General features: G+C 45.0%; 1 protein-coding gene across 1 annotated transcript; it reads right to left on the bottom strand.

Moving 5' to 3' along the window:
* Positions 1-134: 134 nt before the first annotated feature.
* On the bottom strand, positions 135-23540 carry SCD (stearoyl-CoA desaturase). The gene is made up of 6 exons (XM_039345633.1): positions 23188-23540; positions 18929-19202; positions 8195-8325; positions 6618-6823; positions 5362-5591; positions 135-1979 (listed from the first exon to the last, which is right to left on the bottom strand). Exons 2-6 carry the CDS (start codon positions 19179-19181, stop codon positions 1780-1782), a joined length of 1020 nt encoding a protein of 339 aa, XP_039201567.1. The 5' UTR covers positions 19182-19202; positions 23188-23540; the 3' UTR covers positions 135-1779.
* Positions 23541-23891: the final 351 nt, after the last annotated feature.

The following is a 23891-nucleotide window of genomic DNA, read 5'->3' as shown; positions in this document are numbered from 1 at the left end:
TGGTAAAAAGCTTAATAAGGAGTCGATGTAAGAAAGTTTAAAACAAAGAAAGGGGACATTTATTTTGAAAGATTATTTTTGGGTGAAAGTGCTTTTGAACAAATTGGAATTAAATTAGACAAATGAACCAGACCTTCATGGGAATGTTTTTTGTTTATTGTTAACAAGTGCAGACAATTGGCGAATTTTACAAAACAAAAAGATAAAGGTAATATGAGCCAGGCTGTGATGCTGATTGTAACTATGATGATATTGATTGTGATGCTGACTGTAACTATGAGTGCCATTAGAGATGAAAATATTAAAGGCACAGGAAGACAAAAGAGAAAGAAAAGAAGAACCTTGCCTTTTCGTTTCCCCTTGTTTAAGACACTTTCCTTTTTGGATTATAATATTATAATGACAACCAGAAAAGTGGTGAGAATGGAGGGGAGGAGAGCGTTGCCACAGCTACCTATGGGGAAAAGAATTACAGCAGATTTGGTTCAGAAAATGGACCAGGAATTGAGAAATAAATTAGCTGAATCACTTGATACTAAACTAACTAAATCACTTGAGAACAGAAATGACCTACTACTATATATATCAGCAAGCATGCAACATACAATTCATTCTTTTGCACATTAAAAAAAAACTTCAGCTACAAAAAAAAAACCTCCTTTAGTGCATACATCTTTTTAAATCTTTGAGCATGTTCTTAATCAGATACACTTCACTGCTATAGAGTGATCAGCATCTTTACATGATTCCCCCATCTTGCCATCTCAAGAATCCTGCAGACAGGTCTTGTTAAGGACAAGCAGCAATGACAGGCAGATATGGAGGAAGGGAGCTCCAATTGCCTAGCACCAACTAAAAATATCAACCACTACTACGAGACTGATCTGTAAAATTACGCATGTCTCCTATAAAATGATCTTTATCTTCTGCCTTCCCATTTCAGTATATACATTTTCTCATAGTTTTCAAAACTGCTAACTAGAAGTCCAACTTCTGTTTTTCTACCAGAAAAAGAAGAGAGCTTCAACAGCACCAGAGCTAAGGGGAAGGTAAATGACTATAAGCCAGTCATGAGTTGTTACTCATTCTAAGAAAGAAGGTTTCTACTTTGGTACCAATCCGTCCTTTTAATCCTCCTAAATCCTCTTCCAACCGAGAACTCAGAATTGGGATGTTTTATCAGTTGCTAAGGAGAGAGACAGAAAACAGAGAAGAAAGAAAGAAACTTTTGCAGAGAAGGAGTGGAAAAGACATAGAAAAGCAGCCTCCAAGGTCGGTTGGGGGTAGGGGGGAAGGTTGTTTCAAAAGACAATACTGGAATGAGTTAGTTACCCATTTAGCATCCTGAACACATTGCTTGGTAGTTACGTGGCTGTGCAAAGCATTTGAAAGGGGGCTTTGCAAAATGATTCACCCTCAAAGCATGAAGTAGCTATCATGTCCAGACAGACAGTTTAGTTTGGCTGTTCTGAGGGACAAACTTGACTGTTCGCATTTTATGTATGCACAGAAAGCCCATCTCATTCGACTGTCAGCCAGGCAAAGCAGCTAGGTATACACACACCTGAGCACAAGAACCAGGAAAAGCCTTCAAAACAGCAGCACCTGGCCTTTCAGAGGGGATACAGCTGCTTTAATGTTTCAACTTGTGCCAATGCACTTTGCGAAGCCCCCTCCCGTTTCATGCTTTGCACAGTCCTAAATGGCTAGTAAACAGATCATATATACGGCTAGGTTGTTGGAAAAAAGGAGAAAAGAGAGGTCAGGGAAACCAGTTTTTCAGCTAGTCTTCTGGCTTCCATCACCAGTCCGAATTTTTCGGGCCAAGATCGTCTCCTTGGTCACTTTCTTGCAGTCACTGGCCAATCCAAGAAAGCACATAAGATCAATAAAACTAGTAGTGACATTCCACCGCCAGCCATATTCACTTGTTGAGTAATCAAAGGGGAAAGTATGATGGTAATTATGGAAGCCTTCCCCTAAAAAGAGAGAGATAAACAAGAAGAAAATTTTATATTATTTATTCATAACATTTACTAGCCCCTCTTCATTATAAAATGCTGCTAAAGCCAGTGTGTGTGTGTGTGTTACATGGTTTACATAAACCATATAAAAGAAAAGCAAAACAAAAGATGACAACAACCCCACTACCAACTCATCCAAAACCCTGGGTGGGGCAAGGAAGATGGCGGTTTGTGTGAAGAGCTTACACCTCTGAACAGGGAGGGAGTTTTTGCAATTTGGAAAATATTTCTCTTGTTTTCCTCGCAAGGAAGCAAACCCAAGGCAAGCACCACCAAGAGGGCAGTGTTGAGATGGGAGCGAAGGGTTTTCTGATCTCCTTGTCACCATCTTGTGGCCTTCCTGAGATTTGCACCAGTAATCTGGTAGCCCTTTCCAGTTCAGCGCTGGGTTTTACAGATCAGTTCAAGGACTTTATGCTTGACTTGGTAGCATATTCAAATTCCCTATTCTTCACTGTTTAGTAGTGGATACCCTTCTATTGCTGCATCTATTGTTGCCTTACTGCCACCATTAACTTTAACTAACTTTAATTAAGCATTAACGCAGGTTTAAACAGCTCATATTTTATGCATACAGTAGCACCACAGCGCTAACTGGGTTAGACATGATTCATTTTCAGTCAGTTTTAAGTGGTGATTTACTATTGGAATAATGATTAGAACAGTGGTGGCGAACCTATGGCACAGGTGCCAGAGGCGGCACTCAGAGCTTTAGGCCTCTGCCGCTGTGTACAAAAAAAAAAAGGTTCAATCAGTCAATTTTAACTTCTCACAGGAAAAAAAAAGATCTTGCAAAGTTGGAATTGATTGAACTTTTTAGTCCCACCCAGTCTGCTGTTACCGCCACAGTCACACCCACCCAATGGGCCATGCCCACCCACTGAGCCACACCCATCCTGCACTTGACGATGCATAAGTGGGTTTTGGGTTGCAGTTTGGGCACTTGGTCTCTAAAAGGTTCGCCATGACTGGATGAGAACATAGAATCATAGGGCTGGAAGAGACCATCCTGGCCAAATGGTTAGTCCAGTCTATTCTTGAAACCTCCCGTGATTGAGCACCCACAACTCCAGGAGGCAAGCTGTTCCACTGGTTAATTGTTCTGTCAGAAAAGTTCTCCTTATTTCTAGATTGGATTGTTCTTTAGCAATCTTCCACCCATTACTTCTTGTCCTGCCCTTGTTGAAAGCAAGACTTCCATTGCTAGATTTACATGTTCACAACAAAACTTTGATAGGAAATCTATATTTCTTTTTTTAAAAAAAATACAACTTTAGGAAACCTCTAGCCCAGAGGTAGGCCACCTTGGCTCTTTTATGACTCGTGGACTTCAACTTCCAGAATTCCTGAGCCAGCCATGCTGAGGGGAAAGGGAGAGGTTTCCAAGCTGAGCCATGCTGGCTCAGGAATTCTGGGAGTTGAAGTCCACGAGTCATAAAGCGGCCTAGGCCTAGGCCAGAGGTAGGCAACCTTGGCTCTTTTATGACTCATGGACTTCAACTCCCAGAATTCCTGAGCCAGCCATGCTGAGGGGAAAGGGAGAGGTTTCCAAGCTGAGCCATGCTGGCTCAGGAATTCTGGGAGTTGAAGTCCACGAATCATAAAAGAGCCAAGGTTGCCCATAAAACTTCCTTTCCTCTGTTTCCGGGGAAAAACTCCCCATTCCCCAACCTCAGATAAGTAACTGATGGTGGGGCAGGGAAGTGCTGTTATCTGACAGCTTTCTAAAAGCCTCTATTTCAGTGTTTCTCAACCTTGACAATTTTAAGGCATGTGGACTTCAACTCCCAGAATTCCACAGCCAGCAATGCTGGCTGTGGAATTCTGGGAGTTGAAGTCCACATGCCTTAAAATTGTCAAGGTTGAGAAACACTGCTCTATTTCTATCCGTGGAGGCTGTTTTACAACCAAATTCCCCCAGTGGTTGCTGGGCCTGGATGTTACCGAGAAAAAAGGAGCTATGTCTACCTTCTTTGAAAAACATCTCACATCACCCAAGGATCATGGTGCCACTAAAGACTGCTGGAAGGCCAGTTGCTGCACACCAGAAGGGAATTTTCAAAGGGGATGAGGGAGAGTAAAAGAGCTCTTGTTACGTTACCATCCCTGCTCTTCCCAATGCTTGAGAAAAAAAAAAAATCCTGTCCAATATTTTATTTTGGGTGGGGCAAAACCAATGTCTTAAATCTAGATAAGCTTTTGAAGACTCTCCTTTTAACTTTTAAAACAACCTGAACTTGAATGGGACCCATTTTTCTCGTTTCTTGCTGGAACAGACTTAAACTACTTAAACCACTCATTTGACCAGAGAAGCCAACTTGCTTGACTTCTCTCTGTCTTTTCCAAGGACGTGGAGTCCCGTGGCCTAGGCAAAATGCTGAACAGGAATGACTTGAAAAGGCTGTAAACAGAACAGCTGATCTTCTCCAAATTGTCATCCACCCATCCTTCATATTAAAACAGGACTTTAATATATCCTCCACTGGAAGGATTCAGTTCTTTATTTCTAAGAACTGGGTGGGGGGAAACAAAATCTTTCTCTTGGTTCCTCTGGAAAAAGACTCTGCAGGTGAAAATTAGCCCTTGGTCACAATGGAGGGTCTCTTAAAAGCTGCCGCTGCATGAGGAGAGAGGCTGAACTATCCAAGCAAGCAGGGAAAGAAAGGATTAGGTCAGTGGTGGCGAACCTATGGCACGCGTGCCAGAGGCGGCACTCAAACCCCTCTCTGTGGGCACACGCGCCATGCCCCGGAGATGGCAACCATCCAACCAGCCACCCACTAACTCGCCGAGATCCCACATGGCCGGATGCATCACAGCACCCATGTGCTCACTGGCCTCTGTGTGCAGGGGCCGATGGTGTCAGGCAGCGGCCGCCCCGGCCCCTGCCTCACCTTGCCCTGTGACAATGGCACCCCTTCCTCGCCTTGTCTCACCTCACCCAGCAGGATGAGCCTCTTGCCCACCGCCCCACCTGCCAGAGACCCCCTGGATCTCCCACAACCCTGCCCGGCCCCCACAGATGTCCCTCCCCACGAGCAACATTGAGGTGATCACGCCCACCTCGGCCACACCCACCCAATCAGCCATGACCACCACAGCCACACCCACCCAGTGGGCCACGCCCACCTGACACCCGGCGATAAATAAGTGGGTTTTGGATTGCAGTTTGGGCACTCGGTCTTTAAAAGGTTCGCCATCACTGGATTAGGTCTTTTTCTATCCCTTCTAGAGTGGTCATGATCTGCATTGGGTCCCTGATGGAGAATCAATGAAAAACCAGAGTTGAAGCACATCATCTACCCTCAACCTGGCAGGCTTCTTACACCTTACATACCCAAAGCTCCAAAAACCACAAAGTGATTTTCCCTGGGGTTGATGTGACGATCATACGGCCGATTGCCATACATGTGAGCCATGCTGTTCACCAACCAGCTGGCATTGAGGGTTGCAGTGTAGCGACAAATGGTCATCAGGAAGCTGATGAGAAAGCTTTCTCCCCAAAAATACCAAGGAACCCAGGAAGGAAGCAAGAAGCACATGAGGACCACTGAGGTCTTGTAATACCTGAGAAGGAAAAAAATGATGCATTAATATACCAAACTGTGAAGCAACATGGAAATCATAGCAGTGCTTTAATTTCTACGTTTTCAGTTAAGAAACTATTTGTGATACTGCTCTGGAGGGCAAAAATCAGACTCTAGTACAGTGGTGGCGAACCTATGGCACGTGTGCCAGAGGTGGCGCTCGGAGCCCTCTCTGTGGGCACACGTGCCGTTGCCCCAGCCTTGCCTCCCCCCATGACTCCCTCCTCACCAGCAGCCCCTCTGGAGGAGAGTCGCCCCCGAGTGTGGCCCATGCGGAGCAGCACAGTGAAGGACATGGCAGGCAGGCAGCGTAGACAAGACTCTGTCCTCACACCCCATCACACACAGTTGATGCTGCGGGGCGCAGGCAGAGGGCATGGCTGCCATGGCGCTGCTGGGCTGCATGGGTGAGTGGCCCTGCGGGCAGCCAGAGCAGGGGATGGGGTGGGGGCGGGGCCAGTTTTCGGGCACTCAGTCTCTAAAAGGTTCGCCATCACTGCTCTAGTAGCACCTTTTCCAATTAACAAATTTTATTAAAAGGCATAAACTTTCGTGCTACCAGATTTCTGATTTTTTGCCACTCTGTTGTAACACAGCTATCCTCTTCAAGACTAGTAAGTTTCATTCAAAAATGTTCAAAATTATGATTGTAAAAAAATCTGTCCTTTGACTCATGGAGTTGAATGCTGTCATGATAATTATTGAACATCCTGGAAAACATAGGTTCAATTTTTGGGTGGATTACTTTCTGAATTGATAAATTATCTTGATGCATATACAATTCTGATACGAAATGGAAGATAATATGCAGCAAATAAAAAGAAGAATAATTCAACAGAAGAATATAACCAAGCAATAAATATTTGTGCTCAGTTATCAATTCAACAGCAGACAGCAATTGCAGCAGATGATGAAAAGAATTCAGCTGACATTATAATTTAGTCAATGCCAACCACTTTTCCTAGATCCCTTTCGTTTTCCAGGCCTGCAATAACCCCTTGCTCACCTCCTCTGGAACATCACAACTTGATCAGCTTTCAGGTCAGACAAGTCCAGCTTCTGTCCTTTTTCAATGACATCAGGATGTTTGCGGACCAACAACCAGCCAATATGAGCAAAGAAAAAGCCCCGTTTTGCGTTGTGGGGATCTGCATCCGTCTCAGAGAACTTGTGGTGCACACGGTGATCTCTGGCCCACTCAAAAATATCATTCTAGATGAAGCACAAAGAGAATAACTTGAACAAAGAGAATAACTTGAACAATGTTTAAAAGTGGACCTCTCTTAAGATTTACTCCCTGCCTATCTCTAGGGAACAGGGAAGAAGGAAAAAATATTTTATTAATCCTTTACTCTAGTCCAGGGGTCTTCAAACTTGGCCCTTTTATGAATCATGGACTTCAACTCCCAGAATTCCTCAGCCAGCGTGCCTGGTTGAGGAATTCTGGGAGTGGAAGTCCATGACTCATAAAAGGGCCAAGTTTGAAGACCCCTGCTCTAGGGCAAGCAAAAAGTATCTTGCTTTTTAATTTTAATTTTTAACTTTTTATTCTATTTTAATTGTTTTGTTTTTAACTTTTTAGCTTTTGCTGTATAGGAAGCTGCCCAGAGCCATTGTATAGTGAGATGGGCGACACAGAAATCCAATAAATAATACCCCTTTGACTAAATCACAGGATGATGTTGGCTACCTGAGAGTTGGCATTTGGCCAGAAGTATTTGGCAACCATGTTTTGTCTACACATTCAGACAAAGGGTTTTGGAGATTGGCACGAATTTTGACGGAATGTAAATGATAGCTTATAGCTATCCCTAAGCCTTAAATTAATTAAAAACTGAGCAAGTAAAACAAAATGCAAACTGGAAACTTGTTTATAACAATATAGGACAGGGGCCTTCAAACTTGGCCCTTTTATGACTGGTGGATTTCAACTCCCAGAATTCCTCAGCCAGCAAGTTGAAGTCCATAAGTCATAAAAGGGCCAAGTTTGAAGACCCCTGCTCTAGGGTAAGCAAAAAGTATCTTGCTTTTTAATTTTAATTTTTAACTTTTTATTCTATTTTAATTGTTTTTTTTTTAACTTTTTAGCTTTTCCTGTATAGGAAGCTGCCCAGAGCCATTGTATATAGTGAGATGGGTGACACAGAAATCCAATAAATAATACCCCTTTGACTAAATCACAGGATGATGTTGGCTACCTGAGAGTTGGCATTTGGCCAGAAGTATTTGGCAGCCATGTTTTGTCCACACATTCAGATAAAGGGTTTTGGAGATTGGCACAAATTTTGACGGAATGTAAATGATAGCTTATAGCTAGCCCTAAGCCTTAACTTAATTAAAAACTGAGCAAGTAAAACAAAATGCAAACTGGAAACTTGTTTATAACAATATAGGACAGGGGCCTTCAAACTTGGCCCTTTATGACTGGTGGATTTCAACTTGTGGAGTTGAAATCCACAAGTCATAAAAGGGCCAAGTTTGAAGACCCCCGATATAGGAGGAAGCTTTCATGTTCTGCATGAGATGCCAAGTTTTATATAGAATCCCAGACCCAAATCGCAGGTGGTCTACCGTACTTCCTACCTGGAAAGCCATGGAGTTGACTACGGTCAAGAATATTCTAAGAGGTAAAGTAGCTTTGTAAGACCGGTGACTCCAAAGCCGATGTGCTCCAGCTGTAACGCCAAGACCAGCCAAGGTGAAGCACAAAAGAGCTGTAGAAGAGAAAGGGGGAAGAGGAGGGAAAAAATGTCAAGAGGATATAACTGATATCTTAGTATAACTCAGGTATTGCTTTCATCACCCCAAAAAGACCCAATTTAAAAAAAAAAACTGCCTTTAAGTTTTAAAAAAAGCTATAAATTAGATGGAAGAGGGATTTCTGTTCAGTTAATGCAACTTGTCAACTATCCCCTCTAGTGCACAGTTGTCTACATTCTTTCTAGATTCACTTTCACAACAAAAGATTTTTATATTCATTGTGTAGGAAATGGATCCTGTCTTCTATTGTGAAGTATCACAGATGTTCAGACATAAGTCCATTATCTATGGAACTCTTAAGAGTCTGAATTGTATGATTATCATGAACTATATGACTTAAGTGTTGCTTTGATACCACAAGTGATTAATTATCCGATTCCAAATCACTTTTCATTAGATCAGCGGTTCTCAACCTGTGGGTCGCGACCCTTTTTGGGGTTGAATGACCGTTTCACAGGGATGGCCTAAGACCATCGGAAAACACATATTTCCGATGGCCTTAGGAACCGAGACACCGCTCCGCATCCGTCTCCGCATGGCCTCCTCCGCCATTTGCAGAGAGAGAGAGAGAGACAGAGAGGCACTTTCGCTTCCCTTCTCTCTCTCTCAGGCGGACTTACCTCCTGCAGGGCTCCTGAATGGTCCTGTGCCCGGGTGCCCCACCCCCTGGGAGAAGCGCGGCCAGGGCCTCGTGGCCTTGGAGCCGCCTGGGGAAGCCCCGGGATCCCTGTTGTGAGCGGCCGCTGGAGGCTCCGCTGAGCGGGCCAGCCCTCCCGCAAGCCGTGGCCCAAGGGAGACCAGCCCCTGCGATCCCCAGCCAGCCCGACCATTGGACCCACTGGCCAGGAAGGCGCGCCGGAGTCCAGGCTGCTGGGAAGGGAAGGAGATTCGGCAAAGGTAGAAGAGGAGAGGGCCTGGGGCCCAGCGCTGGCGGCGGCTTCCTTACCATCCTCTTCCTCCTCCCCTTCTTCCTCCTACTGCCCCCAAGGCGGTTCGGGCAGGCGCCGGGGCAAGAGGGGTTCCTGAGGGGAGAAGCCAGGCTGGATGAGGGGCTGGCGGGCTGCACGGAACCAGCCCCCACCGCAGGTCTATCAGATGGGTGGAGGGCGAGGCCGGGCAGTAGGGGGGGCCGCGGCAGCAGTTTTCTCGCCCTTCTCCTCTCCTTCTTCCTCCTGCTGCCCCCAAGACGGCTTGGGTGGGCACCGGAAGGAAGAGGGGTGCCTGGGGGGGAGCAGCCAGGCTGGCGGGCTGCATGGTACCAGCTCCCACCACGGTTCCATTGATGGACGGAGGACCAGGCCGGGCAGCGTGGGGATGGCGGTGACCCCTGATGCAGCGGCAGCCGCCACTGCCGCTGTCCTCACACTGCCCGGCCTGGTCCTCTGTCCATCAATGGAGCCGTGGTAAGGGCTGGTGCCGTGCAGCCCGCCAGCCCCTCCGTCAGCCTGGCTGCTCCCCCCCAGGCACCCCTCTTCCTCCCAGCTCCTGCCCGAGCCGCTTTGGGGGCAGCAGGAGGAGGGAGAGGAGAAAGGTGAGAAAACCGCTGCCACCGCTGCCGGCTGAGCTGAGCTGCGGCGCCAAGCCGGTCTCCATGCCTCCAGGTTGCCCGGCCGCGCTCCACACTGCCTGGGAGTCTCCCCCACGTTGCCCAGCCCACCTCCCTTGCCGTCGAAGGCCGCCTCGGCCCTCTGGCACTTGGCGCGGCTGAGGGGCTGCCGGCCAGGAGCGGCTCCTTCCCGGCTTGCCAGGCTCCGGGCCTCAGAAGCGGCCAGAGGGCGGGGAAGAGGGTGAGGCGGCGGCAATGCCCGCATGTGCATCGGAGGCCAGCCGGCCAGGCTGGGAGGGGAGATGCAGCGCCTTCTGAGCAGGAGCTGGCGCTCCAGCCGCACCCCTCTCGCGTGCGATGGGCTGCGCAGCGTGGAAAGGGGCTCCCATGACCCCGCCACTTCGATGGTGCTCAGGAGGCTGGAAGGCGGCCAGGTCCCAGGGGGGCGGCTGGGAGAGGGCAAGAGGTGCCGGGATAAGGATGGGGGGCTCCAGGTTGGCGGGTGTGAGAGGGCGACCGGCGGCTTTGAGGCACAAGGATCCTCCGCACGACTTCCGAGGCCCCGGAGGTGCCGCCGCTTGGCTCTCCACCAGGCTCTCTGCCAGAGCCTCCCCCCTCCCCGGGCAATTGTGCGGAGCTGCTTGTGCATCCTTGGCAGCGCCTCCCCCCTTCAATCTCCTTCCTTCTCTTCCTTTCCCCTTCAATCTTCCTTCCTTCCATCTCTATCCCTTCCCCTTCAATCTCTCTCTCTCTCCTTCCTTCCTTCCTTCCTTCTTCAATCTCCTTTCTTCTCCATCTCCTTCCCCTTCAATCTTCCTTCCTTCCTTCCATCTCCATCCCTTCCCCTTCAATCTCTCTCTCCTTCTTTCCTTCTTTCCTTCCCCCTTCAATCTCCTTCGTTCTCCATCTCCTTCCTTTCCCCTTCAATCTTCCTTCCTTGCTTCCCCTTCCCTCCCCCCCAACATTTTTGAGCAAGGAAGAGTAAGCTTCTCCATCGAGCATGGCTATATTGTTCTTGTGATTAATCACTATGCTTTAATTATGTTCAATTCGTAACAATGAAAATACACCCTGCATATCAGATATTTACATTACGATTCATAACAGTGGCAAAATTACAGTAGCAAAATTATGAAATAGCAACAAAAATAATTTTATGGTTGGGGGTCACCACAATACGAGGAAGTGTATTAAGGGGTCGCGGCATTAGAAAGGTTGAGAACCACTGCATTAGATTATCATGCCAGCTCCTGCAAAGTAAGCACTCGTGCCAAAGACAAAATTACAAAACATTAACCCTAGTAATTCCTTAAGAGGCTTCAGATTTTACTCTTGCATAAATCACTTTAATCCAGTCAGGTGGCTTTGGGGTGGTAGGTTTTTGTCTTGTTTTGTTTGTTTGTTTTGGCTAACAAGGCATCCTACCTATTCAAGTCAGCAGAAAGTATCTGGATCCTGACAACTTTACTGCATCTCTTTACTCACTAGGCTTGACCTGGAACTTTTTGGAGTAATCCTGCAAAAGCTAAGATGCAGACAGGGTAGAATCTAATTCACCATCCAATGTCTTTCTTTCAAATAAATACTGTAAACCTAAATCAGGGGTCTTCAAACTTGGCCCTTTTATGACTTGTGGACTTCAACTCCCAGAATTCCTCAGCCAGGCATGCTGGCTGAGGAATTCTGGGAGTTGAGGTCCACAAGTCATAAAAGGGCCAAGTTTGAAGGCCCCTGAATGAATGCTACCTTAGGAACTGAGGGACTGGGGCAAAGCCTTCTTTCACACCTCACAGTTCTGGTGTAAGTGGTCTTTTAACATTCTTAGAAAAATTGCTAATAGTTCATAAATAGGAAATGCTGGGAACAGAATTCTAGATAACCTCCATCTTGCTACTCAAACAAAAGGCAGATGCCAGTCAAGAAAGCCTTCATTTGACATTACTACTTTTCAGAATCATTGAGCAAATGGACATGCAAATCTGAGCACTGTATTTCAGCTGCATCTATTTGTTATGACTTTGAACATCCCGTTAATCTCACTGGTCTGAAAATAAGCAAAAAGATTTGGCCCAGAAAAAAAAAAAGAAACAGGCCATATTATAATCGGCAACAACTCCGGTGTTCCTTTCTTGTACAACTTCCCAAGGTTATAAGTTTTTCCAGCCTCACAGGATTGGGTAAATATTGAAACATGCAAATTAGTTAATTTAGAAATGCTTAACTGGCAATCTTTCTAATTACAACTGAATACTGAATAAAATAATGTGGGATTTTAAAAGCAAAAAAATCCAAAGCTTCCTGTTGTTGCTGAAAGAAGCCATTGACGCAACAAACTGAAAGCACCTATTATTCGGAAGTTTTTGCAAGACTTTATTTCAACCTCTCCCACAAAAAAACAGTTGTGAAGAATGAATAAATTTGGAAAAGAAGGAGTCGTCAGCAGTTCTCAGAATACATCTATACAAATAAACGAAACAGATTGATTTAGCAAGATGCAGTTCAATGGGGACACACGTAAGGTTAGGCATAAACTTATGCATCAAAAACCAAATGCATTTGTATAGAATAGATGGTACCAGACTCAACAGTAGTAACTCTGAGACAGATCTAAATGTCCTACTGGCCCATTGGTGGGATTCAGCCCGTTCTCACCACTTCGGCAGAACCGGTAGCTAATTTTTTGTTGCCCAGGCCCAGAATGGACTTCCAGAAGCGACATCCACACAGAGAACCAGTTGTTCACATATTTGAATCCCACCACTGTACTGGCCCCTCACTTAAATATGAACCAGCAATGTACTGCAGTTGCCAAAACAGCCAGTGAAATCCTAGGCTGAATCAACAGAAGGAGAGCATCAAGATCACGAGAAATGAGAGTACCGACTTATACTGCACTAGTGAGGCCACGCTTAGAATACTGCATCCAGTTCTAGTCACCATGACACAAAAGGATGTTGAAACCCTGGAAAGTGTAGAGCAGTGGTTCTCAACCTGTGGGTCGGGACCCCATTTGGGGTCGAATGACCATTTCACGGGGGTCGCCAAACAAGGCTGTCCGCCATTTTTTTCCCCTTTTCTTTGGCCACGCCCCTGGCACCCGGTGATGTATAAGTGGTTGGGGGTCACCACAACATGGGGAACTGTATTATGGGGTCGCGGCATTAGAAAGGTTGAGAACCACTGGTGTAGAGAAAAGCAACAAAGATGATAAAGGATCTAGGGGCTAAATCACGGTTGAACGGTTCGGGGGGGGGGTAAGAATGTCTAGCCCAGGGCTAGGCAACCTCAGCTCTTTTATGACTCGTGGTCTTCAACTCCCAGAATTCCTGAGCCAGCCGTGCTGAGGGAAAAGGGAGAGGTTTCCAAGCTGAGCCATGCTGGCTCAAGAATTCTGGGAGTTGAAGTCCACGAGTCAGAAAAAAGCCAAGGTTGTCTACCCGTGGTCTAGCCTATTAAAGAGAAAGATTAGGGGCGGGGGCGATAACTGTCTTCCAGTACTTGAGGAGCTATCAGAGAGAAGAAGGGATTGACTTATTCTCTGAAACAGCAGAGGTCAGAACAAGAAGTAATGGGAGAAAACGTGTTAAAGCAGTGGTTCTCAACCTGCGGGTCAGGACCCCATTTGGGGTCGAACGACCATTTCACGGGGGTCGCCAAACAAGGCTGTCCGCCATTTTTCCCCCCTTTTCTTTGACCATGCCCCTGGCACCCGGTGATGTATAAGTGGTTGAGGGTCACCACAACATGGGGAACTGTATTATGGGGTCGCGGCATTAGAAAGGTTGAGAACCACTGTGTTAAAGAGAGACCCAACCTGGGAGACGTTTTCTGACCGAACAATGAATCAATGGAACAGCTTGCCTCCCCGAGTTGTGGATACTCCATCACTGGAGGCTTTCAAAAACAGACTGGGCAACCATTGGACCAGGATAGTATAAGGTCTCCTGCCTTGAGTAGGGGTTTGGACTAGTAGATCTCCGAGGTCCTTCCAGCCTTATGATTTTATGTTCCGTGTTCTAGTTCTGCAAGTCCTAGGAAGCAAATAACCCTAAAGCTAGATGTTTATAAAGGTTGTCTAGCTAAGGTAACTGTCCAGTTAACATTCAACAGGCAGCACAAAGCACATTGCCTTTTTTATTTATAAGAAAATGCGTATTCCACTTTTGTCAGGAAATCATTCAAAATGATTTACAGTTATCTTAAATGATAAAAAAATATAACCAAAGTATTAAAATAAAAGCAACAGAAGAAAAAGCAATCTAAAGAAAATAAACCATGAACATTTTTAATTTTATTGGGCACTGCCTGACTCTGGGCAACTCGCAATGGAACGAACAATAATATATAACATGATTAATTAAAAACTAAAGAACAAGAAAAGTAAACAACAAAACCAAGATGGCGAGGTAGTCAACAACATACAACTATCTATGGCTGTTAAAAGCATTCATTGTGGGCCGGGGAAGTAGATGTTTTACATATCATATGGTGGGTTATAATTAAAAAAATCATATAACATTATAATTTGAGATGATTTGTCAAGTCACGGTGCTAAAATCACTGTAACAAAGGGGCCATTTATACATCTGGGGCTGAGAGAAAGTGTAGAAAACTAGGCTATCTTCAAATCCCATTGGCCCTTTAGGATTATCATCAAGAAAATACCTAATAATTAGATGAGAGATACTCCAAAGCAAAATAGTAGGTGGCCAGATTTTCCATTTCAAAACAAAGATTCTCTGACTATATTACCCTTCCATTACTTTATTATTCTCAAAGACAAAGGCAAACTGCATATGGATGTGAGTAATATGGAGACACACCTGAACTGATGACAGCCATTTTGGTTGCTTTTCAAAGCTCTTCCGGGAAAAGAGATTATGCTTGCCATTATCTCCAGCAGTGATTGCATAGGATATTCCCAGAGCTAGTTTCCTAGAGTGTTCTCAGATTCACTCTTGATAAACTGAAACTATACCACTGGGATATCTTCTATCTTCCCAAAAGAAACATTTAATGAGACAATCTATATGATGGCACTCTGAACATGAACCAGATGTCACCCTTGCGGTACATCTTCTCAGGGAAATGACTTAGAACTGGCATCTTGTTCAGAACAAAAGGTCTTTTGTAAGTACTCAACTTGTTTCCATTAGAGGAAAAAAGCAGTGCCACATAAATAAATGAATAGGAAATAAAAAGAGGAACATTTGGTTGGGCTATCATTCCCAAACCTTGCCTATGTCTTAGAAGGCAACCTTTAAGTAGAAAATGGTTGCCTTAAATTCCATTCTGAGCATATTGGCCATGATTCCCTCCCAGTAATCCATATTGAACTTTCAAATATTCTCCAGATCTTGTGGTATGTTTTCACAGTCAAACTCTTTGTACTTTGCATCAACTACAGTGTAGTGAAATGGTCAGCTATTGTAGTGGAAGAAGAGGTAATGGATGCTCAGTTGGGAGTGCTAGCTCCAGTGACTATACATCCTTTATTATAAAGGGCAACCCTTTAGTCAGCAAGCTGTCCTTTAGATTTTGCTCTTGAATTGTAGGCCCAGTTATAAAACACATTTTTTATCCTTGTGAACCTCCTTCAGATTTGCCACTTTTTCAGGTTTGTCCTTTTATTTTTTCCATGAAATATGGTCATTATAGTCTTAAACCCAGATGAAGACATCAGAAAGAATGGAACAGAGGATCAGCCACATTTTTTTAGGGGCAAGAGGGAGGGAAGCATAGATATTCTGGAAATGTAGATAAAGTCTCAGGAGAAGTCTATAGATCAGGGGTTCTCAACCTTGGCAACTTTAAGACTTGTGGACTTCAACTCCCAGAATTCCTCAGCCAGCAAAGCAAAGCAATTCTGGGAGTTGAAGTCCACAAGTCTTAAAGTTGCCAAGGTTGAGAACCCCTGCTATAGATACTACCGTATGTTTGCACAGGGCACAACCAACAGGAGAGTAAAAGACTCTGTTTGGAATACTGAGCTGAGGTCTACAAACTAAAGCAAAGATACAATGGTGGAACCTTTGCTCAAGATCTCCCTCTTCTTCCAGTGGGCAAGGGCCATTCCTTCCATTCCAGGGGTCTTCAAACTTGGCCCTTTTGGAACTTGTGGACTTCAACTCCCAGAATTCCTCAGCCAGCGTGGCTGAGGAATTCTGGGAGCTGAAGTCCACAAGTCATAAAAGGGCCAAGTTTGAAGACCCCTGTTCCAATCCATCCTTTCTCTTTTATTTTGTTTCTCCTCTCAATGTGTCTGTCTTCCTATTCCATACACACATTGAAAACATAACATGCTTTGTCCCTGTCCTTGTAATGCCTGCCAGCCTCTGCATTACACTCCTGTTCTGATGTTGCCTTCTTTCTGCCAGGTGAGTTCAATGCTCTCTAGTTCGCCACTCCCCCCTCCCTCTGATCTCGTTCCTTGTTAAGACACCCCCAAATGCAGCCTCTTCCACTTTCAGCACCTTCTAAGTTACTTCCATTTCTCTGTGAATTTTTTCAATATAGTTTCCTTCTCCCAATCTTTACTTTTACCAAGTAATGGAAAATTCCAGCTTTGGCCACTTACGAGGGGGGACATGATAGCAATGTTCCAATATCTCAGGGGCTCCCACAAAGAAGAGGGAGTCAAGCTATTCTCCAAGGCGCCTGAAGGCAGGACGAGAAGCAAAGGATGGAAACTAACCAAGCAGAGAAGCAACCTAGAACTAAGGAGAAACTTCCTGACAGAACAATTAACCAGTGGAACAACCTGCCTCCAGAAGCGGTGAATGCTCCAACACTGCAAGATTTTAAGAAGAGACTGGACAGCCATTTGTCTGAAATGGTATAAGGTTTCCTGCCTGAGCAGGGGGTTGGACTCGATGACCTCCAAGGTCCCTTCCAACATTATTATTATTATTATTATTATTATTAAGTTTCTGGATCCATGTGGCTCTCAGAAGGAAGTCAAGAATAGGATTGCCAAACTGTTGGTCGTCTGGATTGCCTCTTGATCAGAAATGTTCAGGTTTCAAATATTCAAACCACAGAGTCATTTTCCATGGATACAGTTATGACTATGAGTCTCTGCTGACGGTTTTTAATGCATGTCAACAAAGCTCAGACTTGGAGCAGCCAAAGGGGGCGGGGAGAGAAAAAACAGCCTTAACTGAATGTTCAATTGTTCTTGCCAGTGATAAAAATTATAAAGGTGAAAACAGATAGGCTGTGATGTGGCTTTGTCTATCTATCTAGCCCTGTATTTAGAATGTTACATGGAGTCAAAGAAAGTTGTAATTAAGATATTCTATACCACTGTGACTCTTTTAATTTCTACTTCTCAAGTAAATTCATTTCTGAGTTTGAATTGGCTTTTGTGCAAATTGTTCAAACACTTGGCTAGATGGAATTTCTGGAGTTGCTTCATGTGCTATTCACTCCTATCCAATGCACCCCCACCACTCTCCACGTACTTTGATCTTGAGAGGACATAATGAAAAAGTGGGGGTGGGGGCTCAAAAAGCCCTGGAGATTTTCTTCAACTCCATCTCAAGTGGCTTATACCTCTTCCATCTGGAGTGGCTTTCATCAGGAGATGCTCTTATACCCCTTCTCCTTCTGCTTTTAGACAAAGAGCCAACACATTCCCTCCTTAGCTATCCTCTTTTAAATTTGAATAAATTAATCTGTACTACTGGTTATTTTTACTATTTGCCTGTTGATTATATGGCATGTTAAGCTGCTAGATATAAAATGAAAAATGTATGTATTATTACCATCTTCATATGTAGTTATGCACTTATTTATATAAATATTTGTATGCCACCTACACTCCAGACTCTTGGGAGACTGCACATCTCACTAGTGGTAAACACCATAAACACAAACACACTTGCATTTTAGACAACCTCCAAACAACATTAAGTCGTTTAAAAACTGCCCTCTGAAAACATGGAGCACAAAACTCTGAGTGGAGAAGCACATCATAGACAGCAAATCTTTTCTGTCTTATTACACTTTCCCTCAACCATCACAACTTTATAAAACTTGGACAAAACACTTCTCCATTGAGACATTTTAGGGAGCAGATTTTCAAAAATTATTCCTAAAAGGCAAAGCACAAACATATAAATATTTTACTCTCTGACCATCTTCTGAAGAACTTAGGAATGATTTATCATCTGGGAAACAGTATTTCATTCATCATTTAACTACCTTTGTTATCCTAGGAAAAATGCTGGATATTTCCCAGAATTATCCCCGAGTATTCTATTCTGAAGTGCCTGATTTCTCTCTGTGAATCCTAAAGGAAATATGAATTAAATCACTGGATCCATCCGCTTGGTTGTTGACTATGCTTAGGGCCCTCCAGATGTTGATAACATTATCTCAAGGAGTATGGGGAAACAGTAGTCTATGCTATGATCCATATTGATCAGCAGACATTATTCAAGGTCCCATTCTTAAATACTACATAGCAGACCTAGTTCTCTTGCACAGAGCAAAATCCAATGACATTCTAAAGCACTGAGTATTTCTTACAAAGTTGTATATGTTTTTGAACTCAGAGCATTCATGTAGCTGCCTAGAACAGTGTGTTTCTGAATTCAGATGGATGTGACTGGGTATTGGGGAGACGTTCAAAGCTCAGACGAGAGGAAAGTAACTAACTGAAAACAGCAGAAGCCTATGGAGCAAAGACAATAAGTTGACCCAAATAACTATTTTTAGACAACAATTTGTCCAGGATTGGACAACTCCTGCCTTGGGTTGGGGAATGGACTAGACCAGGGGTAGGCAACCTTGGCTGTTTTATGACTCGTGGACTTCAACTCCCAGAATTCCTGAGCCAGCATAGCTTGTCTAAAAGCATAGCTGGCTCAGGAATTCTGGGAGTTGAAGTCCACGAGTCATAAAAGAGCAAGGTTGCCTACCCCTGGACTAGACCTCCAAGCTCCCTTAGAGGCCTGTGATTCTGTGACTCTCCTTTCCAAGGTAAACTTTGGGCAGTTTTGGCTTACCCCACGCCAAAGTGAGTAGCTTTGCAGAAGGTATGAACCAGATGGCATACACAGCAGTCAGATGGAGAAGAGACATGAGAATAATGTTCCTCCAGACGTATCTTAGTGCAGGCTTAGGACCCTCTTTCTCACGATAAGTCGTGTCAAAAATGTCATCTTTCATCTCTCGTTCTGACCCCATTTGCTCAAAGGTGGGATGGATTTTTTCTGAATGAGCTACAGCATTCTGGGTAATGTGAGTAAAGGCAGGCATGGTAGAAAGGTCTGCAGCAACCTGGCAAATAAAGAAAACAAAGTTACATACAAAGTCCCGTGTTGACCAAAACCCAATAACAATAACATATATATATATATATATATATATATATATATATATATATATATATATATATATATATATATATATCGTTCCTATGCATTTCACTTATTTGGTACATACATACATACATACATACATACATACATACATACATACATATATATAGACACTAGACAATAAGATGGTGGCATATACATTTATATAATTAATTAATTATACGCACTAGAACAGGGGTCTTCAAACTCAGCCCTTTTATGACTCATGGACTTCAACTCGCAGAATTCCTCAGCCAGTGTGCCTGGCTGAGGAATTCTAGAAGTTCAAGTCCATGAGTCATAAAAGCGCTGAGTTTGAAAACCCCTGCACTAGAAGGCAGAATGCAAGTTTTCAAATGACAATATAGGTCTTCAGGTGATGTACGCAGAATGGGTATACAGCATAAATCTGTAGCAGCTAAATATCCAAAGGCAATCTGAATGTGAAACACAATATTTTAAGTCCAGGTTTGCTTCTTAACAGGCATAACACAAATCCAATCTAAGGCATAAAGAAACTGAAGAAGCAGATCCCATTGAAATCAATGCAATTTTCTTCTGGGTCACATTGTAGTTTTATTTATTAAAGTTGTGTGCAAAGAAATTCAAATGGTATATCCTCAGTAATATACATCGGCCTCCTTCTAATTTAAGTAGGTGTATTACTGGTTGGCCAGTTGTATTTACTAGGCTTAGTTGATATTCACAAGTTGAGCTGGGTCTGGGTTTATAAAATGATAAAAACATGGCTGGGAACTACCGTGATTTTCAGGAAGAGCAGCACTAAGATGGATGGACTTATAAAGCAGTGATGGTTGTATAATTGGAAGATCTGAAGGGCTATGATGCAAACAGATCATCCTGGCGAAAGTCTATGTATTTGCTAACAGCGGATATCAACTTGATGGCACTTAATTAGAATCAAGCCAGATAAGAAAGGAGAAAAACAAGCCAAAGAACATCCCAGAGGTGCTTTTTCCAAAAGGCAACTGGACTTTGTTTTTTTCTTTGAAAACATTTTGTTTCAACAAGCTTCTTCAGTTCTAACCTTTTCAATGGAAAAAGTTGCCTTTTGGAAAAAGCACCTTTTCGACAACCATGATGTGGATGACTGAGAATTTCCATAGACATTAAGTCAAAGAAAATACTAACAGATTCCACAAATGTGCTTATGAAGTCACTAGGTGTTGAACACAAGATGTCCTCTTTTATCACCTGACTAGAGAAACCTCAGTATACTGTACTTCTTTATTATTTTTATTCTTATCCTTGATACCTCACTCCAAAACAGACAAGAGTGGGGGGGGGGGTTGAAAAAAAATAATTAACTTGCTTGTGAACAGCTGACCCTGGAAGAATGCTGCCATAAGCCACTCAGAGTCATTGAGATTGAAAATGGATGAATGAATATGAGAAATAATATCTCTTCTCACATAATTGTTAGGTATTGAGATGAGATGCAGAAATTACTATTGGTCTTATTGGTCCTATCAAGCAGAAAAGGGATGTTAGATTGCATTAAGGACACTCCCCAAACTGGCTGGAAGAAAACAAAAACAAGCATTAATCTCTCAGCTTTAAGTTAAAAATATAGTTAAAACTATTTCCATCCAAAGGAAGAATCAGAATTCTTTGCAGGTGGAAAATCAGAAAGGTTGTATTTAGGTTGGTTTTATTTTAACAACACCGAAGAAAATAAGCTGGGTTGACAAGATCAGAAATGAGGAGGTGATAAGCCGCCTGGGAAAACCAAGGGAAATCATCAAAACAATTAAAAAACAAAAATTAGAATATTTCGGACATGTGATGCAACACCCAGAAAAATACGGCATACTCCATTTAATCCTCCAGGGAAAGATTGAAGGCAAATGAGGTCCTGGCAGAAGAAGAACATCATGGCTTCAAAATCTAAGGGATTGGTTTGGACAAAACTCAGCAGCACTTTTTCGTGCAGCTGCTGATAAAAACAGGATCGCCAACATGATCGCCAACGTCCGATAACGGATATGGCACAAGAAGGAGGAGAAAATGTAAGATATTATATGTAAAGGGAAATTAAATTTGAATTAATCAGGACTACAATCCTTTAAACCAGTGCTTTTCAAACTTAGCAACTTTAAGATATAGGGACTTCAATTCCCAGAATTCCTCAGCCAGCATGCTGGGAGTTGAGGTCCGCACATCTTAAAATTGCCAGTTTTAAACGCTCCAGCCTACACATTTATCTGGAGGGAAGCCCCATGGAATTCAATAGGTCTTATGATTATATATATACGATTGTACTATTGTACTGAATAGGATAGAAACTTTATTGATTTAGTCATTTGACCATATCAAAAATATAAAACTAATACACTAAATTATGTTCAATGCTTTTGGAAACAGCGTTCATCTTTAAGAGATAGTGAAGTGCTGTTATTCAGAAAGGATGAGTAATGCTATGTAATTACAGTTCAAAAATTAAGACTGGATCCTTTTTTGCCCTGAGGCCTCCTTCAGCTCAGGAAAGCTGGTGCCAGTGCTGGGCATGGCCAAAAAAAGTCTACCAGGCCTACCAGGTGAACAGGCTGCTCTCCCCTCTCAGAAAATGTAACAGGACTAGGCCAAAGCCTCAAAAGGCCAGGCAAAAAGGTTAGGCAGCAGTTCAGGGGACACAGTTGTTAGGCTGTGGATATGAGCAACATTGGCACCCCTTTACTTTTGCCTGCTTCTCTTTGGCCCAGGAATGTCAACCAGAAGGAACTTAGCTTCTCAAGTTTGACTTAGAATTCATGGGTTCTCAACCTTGGCAACTTTAAGACGTGTGGACTTCAATTCCCAGAATTCCTCAGCTGGCTGAGGAATTCTGGGAATTGAAGTCCACACGTCTTAAAGTTGCCAAGGTTGAGAACCCCTGACTTAGATTTAAATGATGGTTAATTCACAGGGTCTTACTTTAATTATAAGAAAGATTCTAGTCTAAGATAATGGGGGGGGGTGTTTCCTCAGCCATTAAAAACTGCAGTGAAGCTGCTAAGTACATTTGGAGAGGAGGCTTCTAGCCTATCAACTCAATTAGACACAACCGGCGGCTTCTCCGGTAACAAAATGGAAGAGCTGGTGGGGAAACGAGATTTAAACGAGTGACACCTGAACCCCTCAACAGCCTTGTAGCTACCACGGCACAAGGCAAGTCTTTTGAGAATGTTGTGGGTGTGGAATTCTCTCTGCTGGGTGCGGGGCTGGCGACCTCGGAGTGCTTCCCAGCTGCGCCATTTCAGAAATCCAAGGTGGCTGGTTCCCTCTTTGCAAACTGCCGGGGCATAGGTGGGAAAAATAGGGAGACTGAGCCGCTGTCTGAACCCCCTGCTGGTAGTAAAACGCTATGATAAAGCGCAGGGTGATGCGCCATGAAAGCCCCGACCCCAGGAGCATCCTCGCGGGGCAGCCCTCCCCTCAAGGGCGGGGGGCTCATTGCTTGCAGCTTCCCAAAAAAGAGGTCCAGTGCTTGCCTATCCCCCACCCCACCCTCCCGCCAGCCCACCCCCCCCCGCGCGCGCACGCACTCCCCCTCCCAGCAATAGCGTCAGATCGGCCCGGGGGAGCCCCCTCCCCACTGCGGCGTGGATTCACCTCCGGGGAGCCAGGCGCCTTTTCCCGGCCACTGCGAAAGCAAAGCCCAGTTGGTAAAGGATGCTCGCTAGGGGAGGGGGTCTCAAAGGGACACACACACACACACACACACACACACACACACACACACACACACGCGGCCTGCGGGGGAGTCGGGGGGCGCTGTTTTCTGGAAGGCTCCAGGACGCGCAAGGGCATCCTGTGGTGCAGTCCCACTCCTCCTCCTCCTCCTCCGGGCTGGGCGCGGAGAGAGGGGGCTCCCTCGCCGGCTAAGCTCCGAAGGGAAGGCATACCTCCTCCTGCAAAAACTGCGACGGCGCAGGTGAAGCTCCTTCGCCCGGAACGGCAGCGACACGGGCGGCTTTTTCAGCTCGCCCTTCGGGTCCTCGGATGCTCGCTCTGGAACCTGCGCTTAACACTCTTCCTCCGCCAAGCCCTCGCTCGGGAATTTAAACTGCCGGCCACGACCTGCAGTAACCCGCTGCTGGCTGGCTGCTCTCCCGCGACCTTGGCTAGAAGGGGCGGCGGAGTGGAAGGCGCGCGTGCCGGGCGAGCGCTTGCCGGGGGCTGCTAGCCGGTGACGCTGCAGCGGGGCGGAGGGTGAGGCGGAGGGCGGCGATTGGCTGGCGCAACTTTGGTGCCACCGGTGCCTCCTCGGCATTGGCTGCCCGCAATCTGCTGTTGGACGGCTGTGCGGTCCCCGACTCTTCTCCGCGCTTCTGCCCTGCGGCTCAGCTGCCGGCTGCCCAGCCACGCCTCTCCGGCGACCGGGGTGAACGGGAGGCGGTGGAAGGCGCGCGAAGGCTCCTTCCGCTCGGTGTCCGGAGAGGGGCCGTGGCTGAAGCCCCTGCTCTGCCTTCCCCGAGCACTTTCCCCGGGGGCATTTGTTGCAGCCACCCGGCCTTTGCTGGAATCCCGGGGAAGGGGGGGCGGCGCCCGAGCCAGGTGCGCTCCCCCGAGTTTAGAATTAGAATTAGGAATAGAATAGAATAGAATA

The sequence above is a fragment of the Crotalus tigris genome, unplaced genomic scaffold, assembly GCF_016545835.1.
Source record: "Crotalus tigris isolate CLP2741 ecotype Arizona unplaced genomic scaffold, ASM1654583v1 scf7180000017968.19369539983:2297261, whole genome shotgun sequence".
In the NCBI taxonomy this organism is placed as follows: Eukaryota; Metazoa; Chordata; class Lepidosauria; order Squamata; family Viperidae; genus Crotalus; species Crotalus tigris.
The sequence above is the reverse complement of the archived record's forward strand: the minus strand, read 5'-3'. Positions and strand labels throughout refer to the sequence as shown.

What these genes read in the sequence shown, in the direction of transcription:
- SCD (XM_039345633.1), bottom strand. Translation starts at nt 19,181, where the DNA reads ATGCCTGCCTTTACTCACATTACCCAGAATGCTGTAGCTCATTCAGAA. An exon ending in GCTACTCACTTTGGCGTGGG is followed by an intron (nt 8,326 to 18,928) that starts GTAAGCCAAAAC and finishes TCTCTTCTACAG; the next exon opens with CTCTTTTGTGCTTCACCTTG. An exon ending in GTTGTGATGTTCCAGAGGAG is followed by an intron (nt 5,592 to 6,617) that starts GTGAGCAAGGGG and finishes TTTCCTTCTCAG; the next exon opens with GTATTACAAGACCTCAGTGG.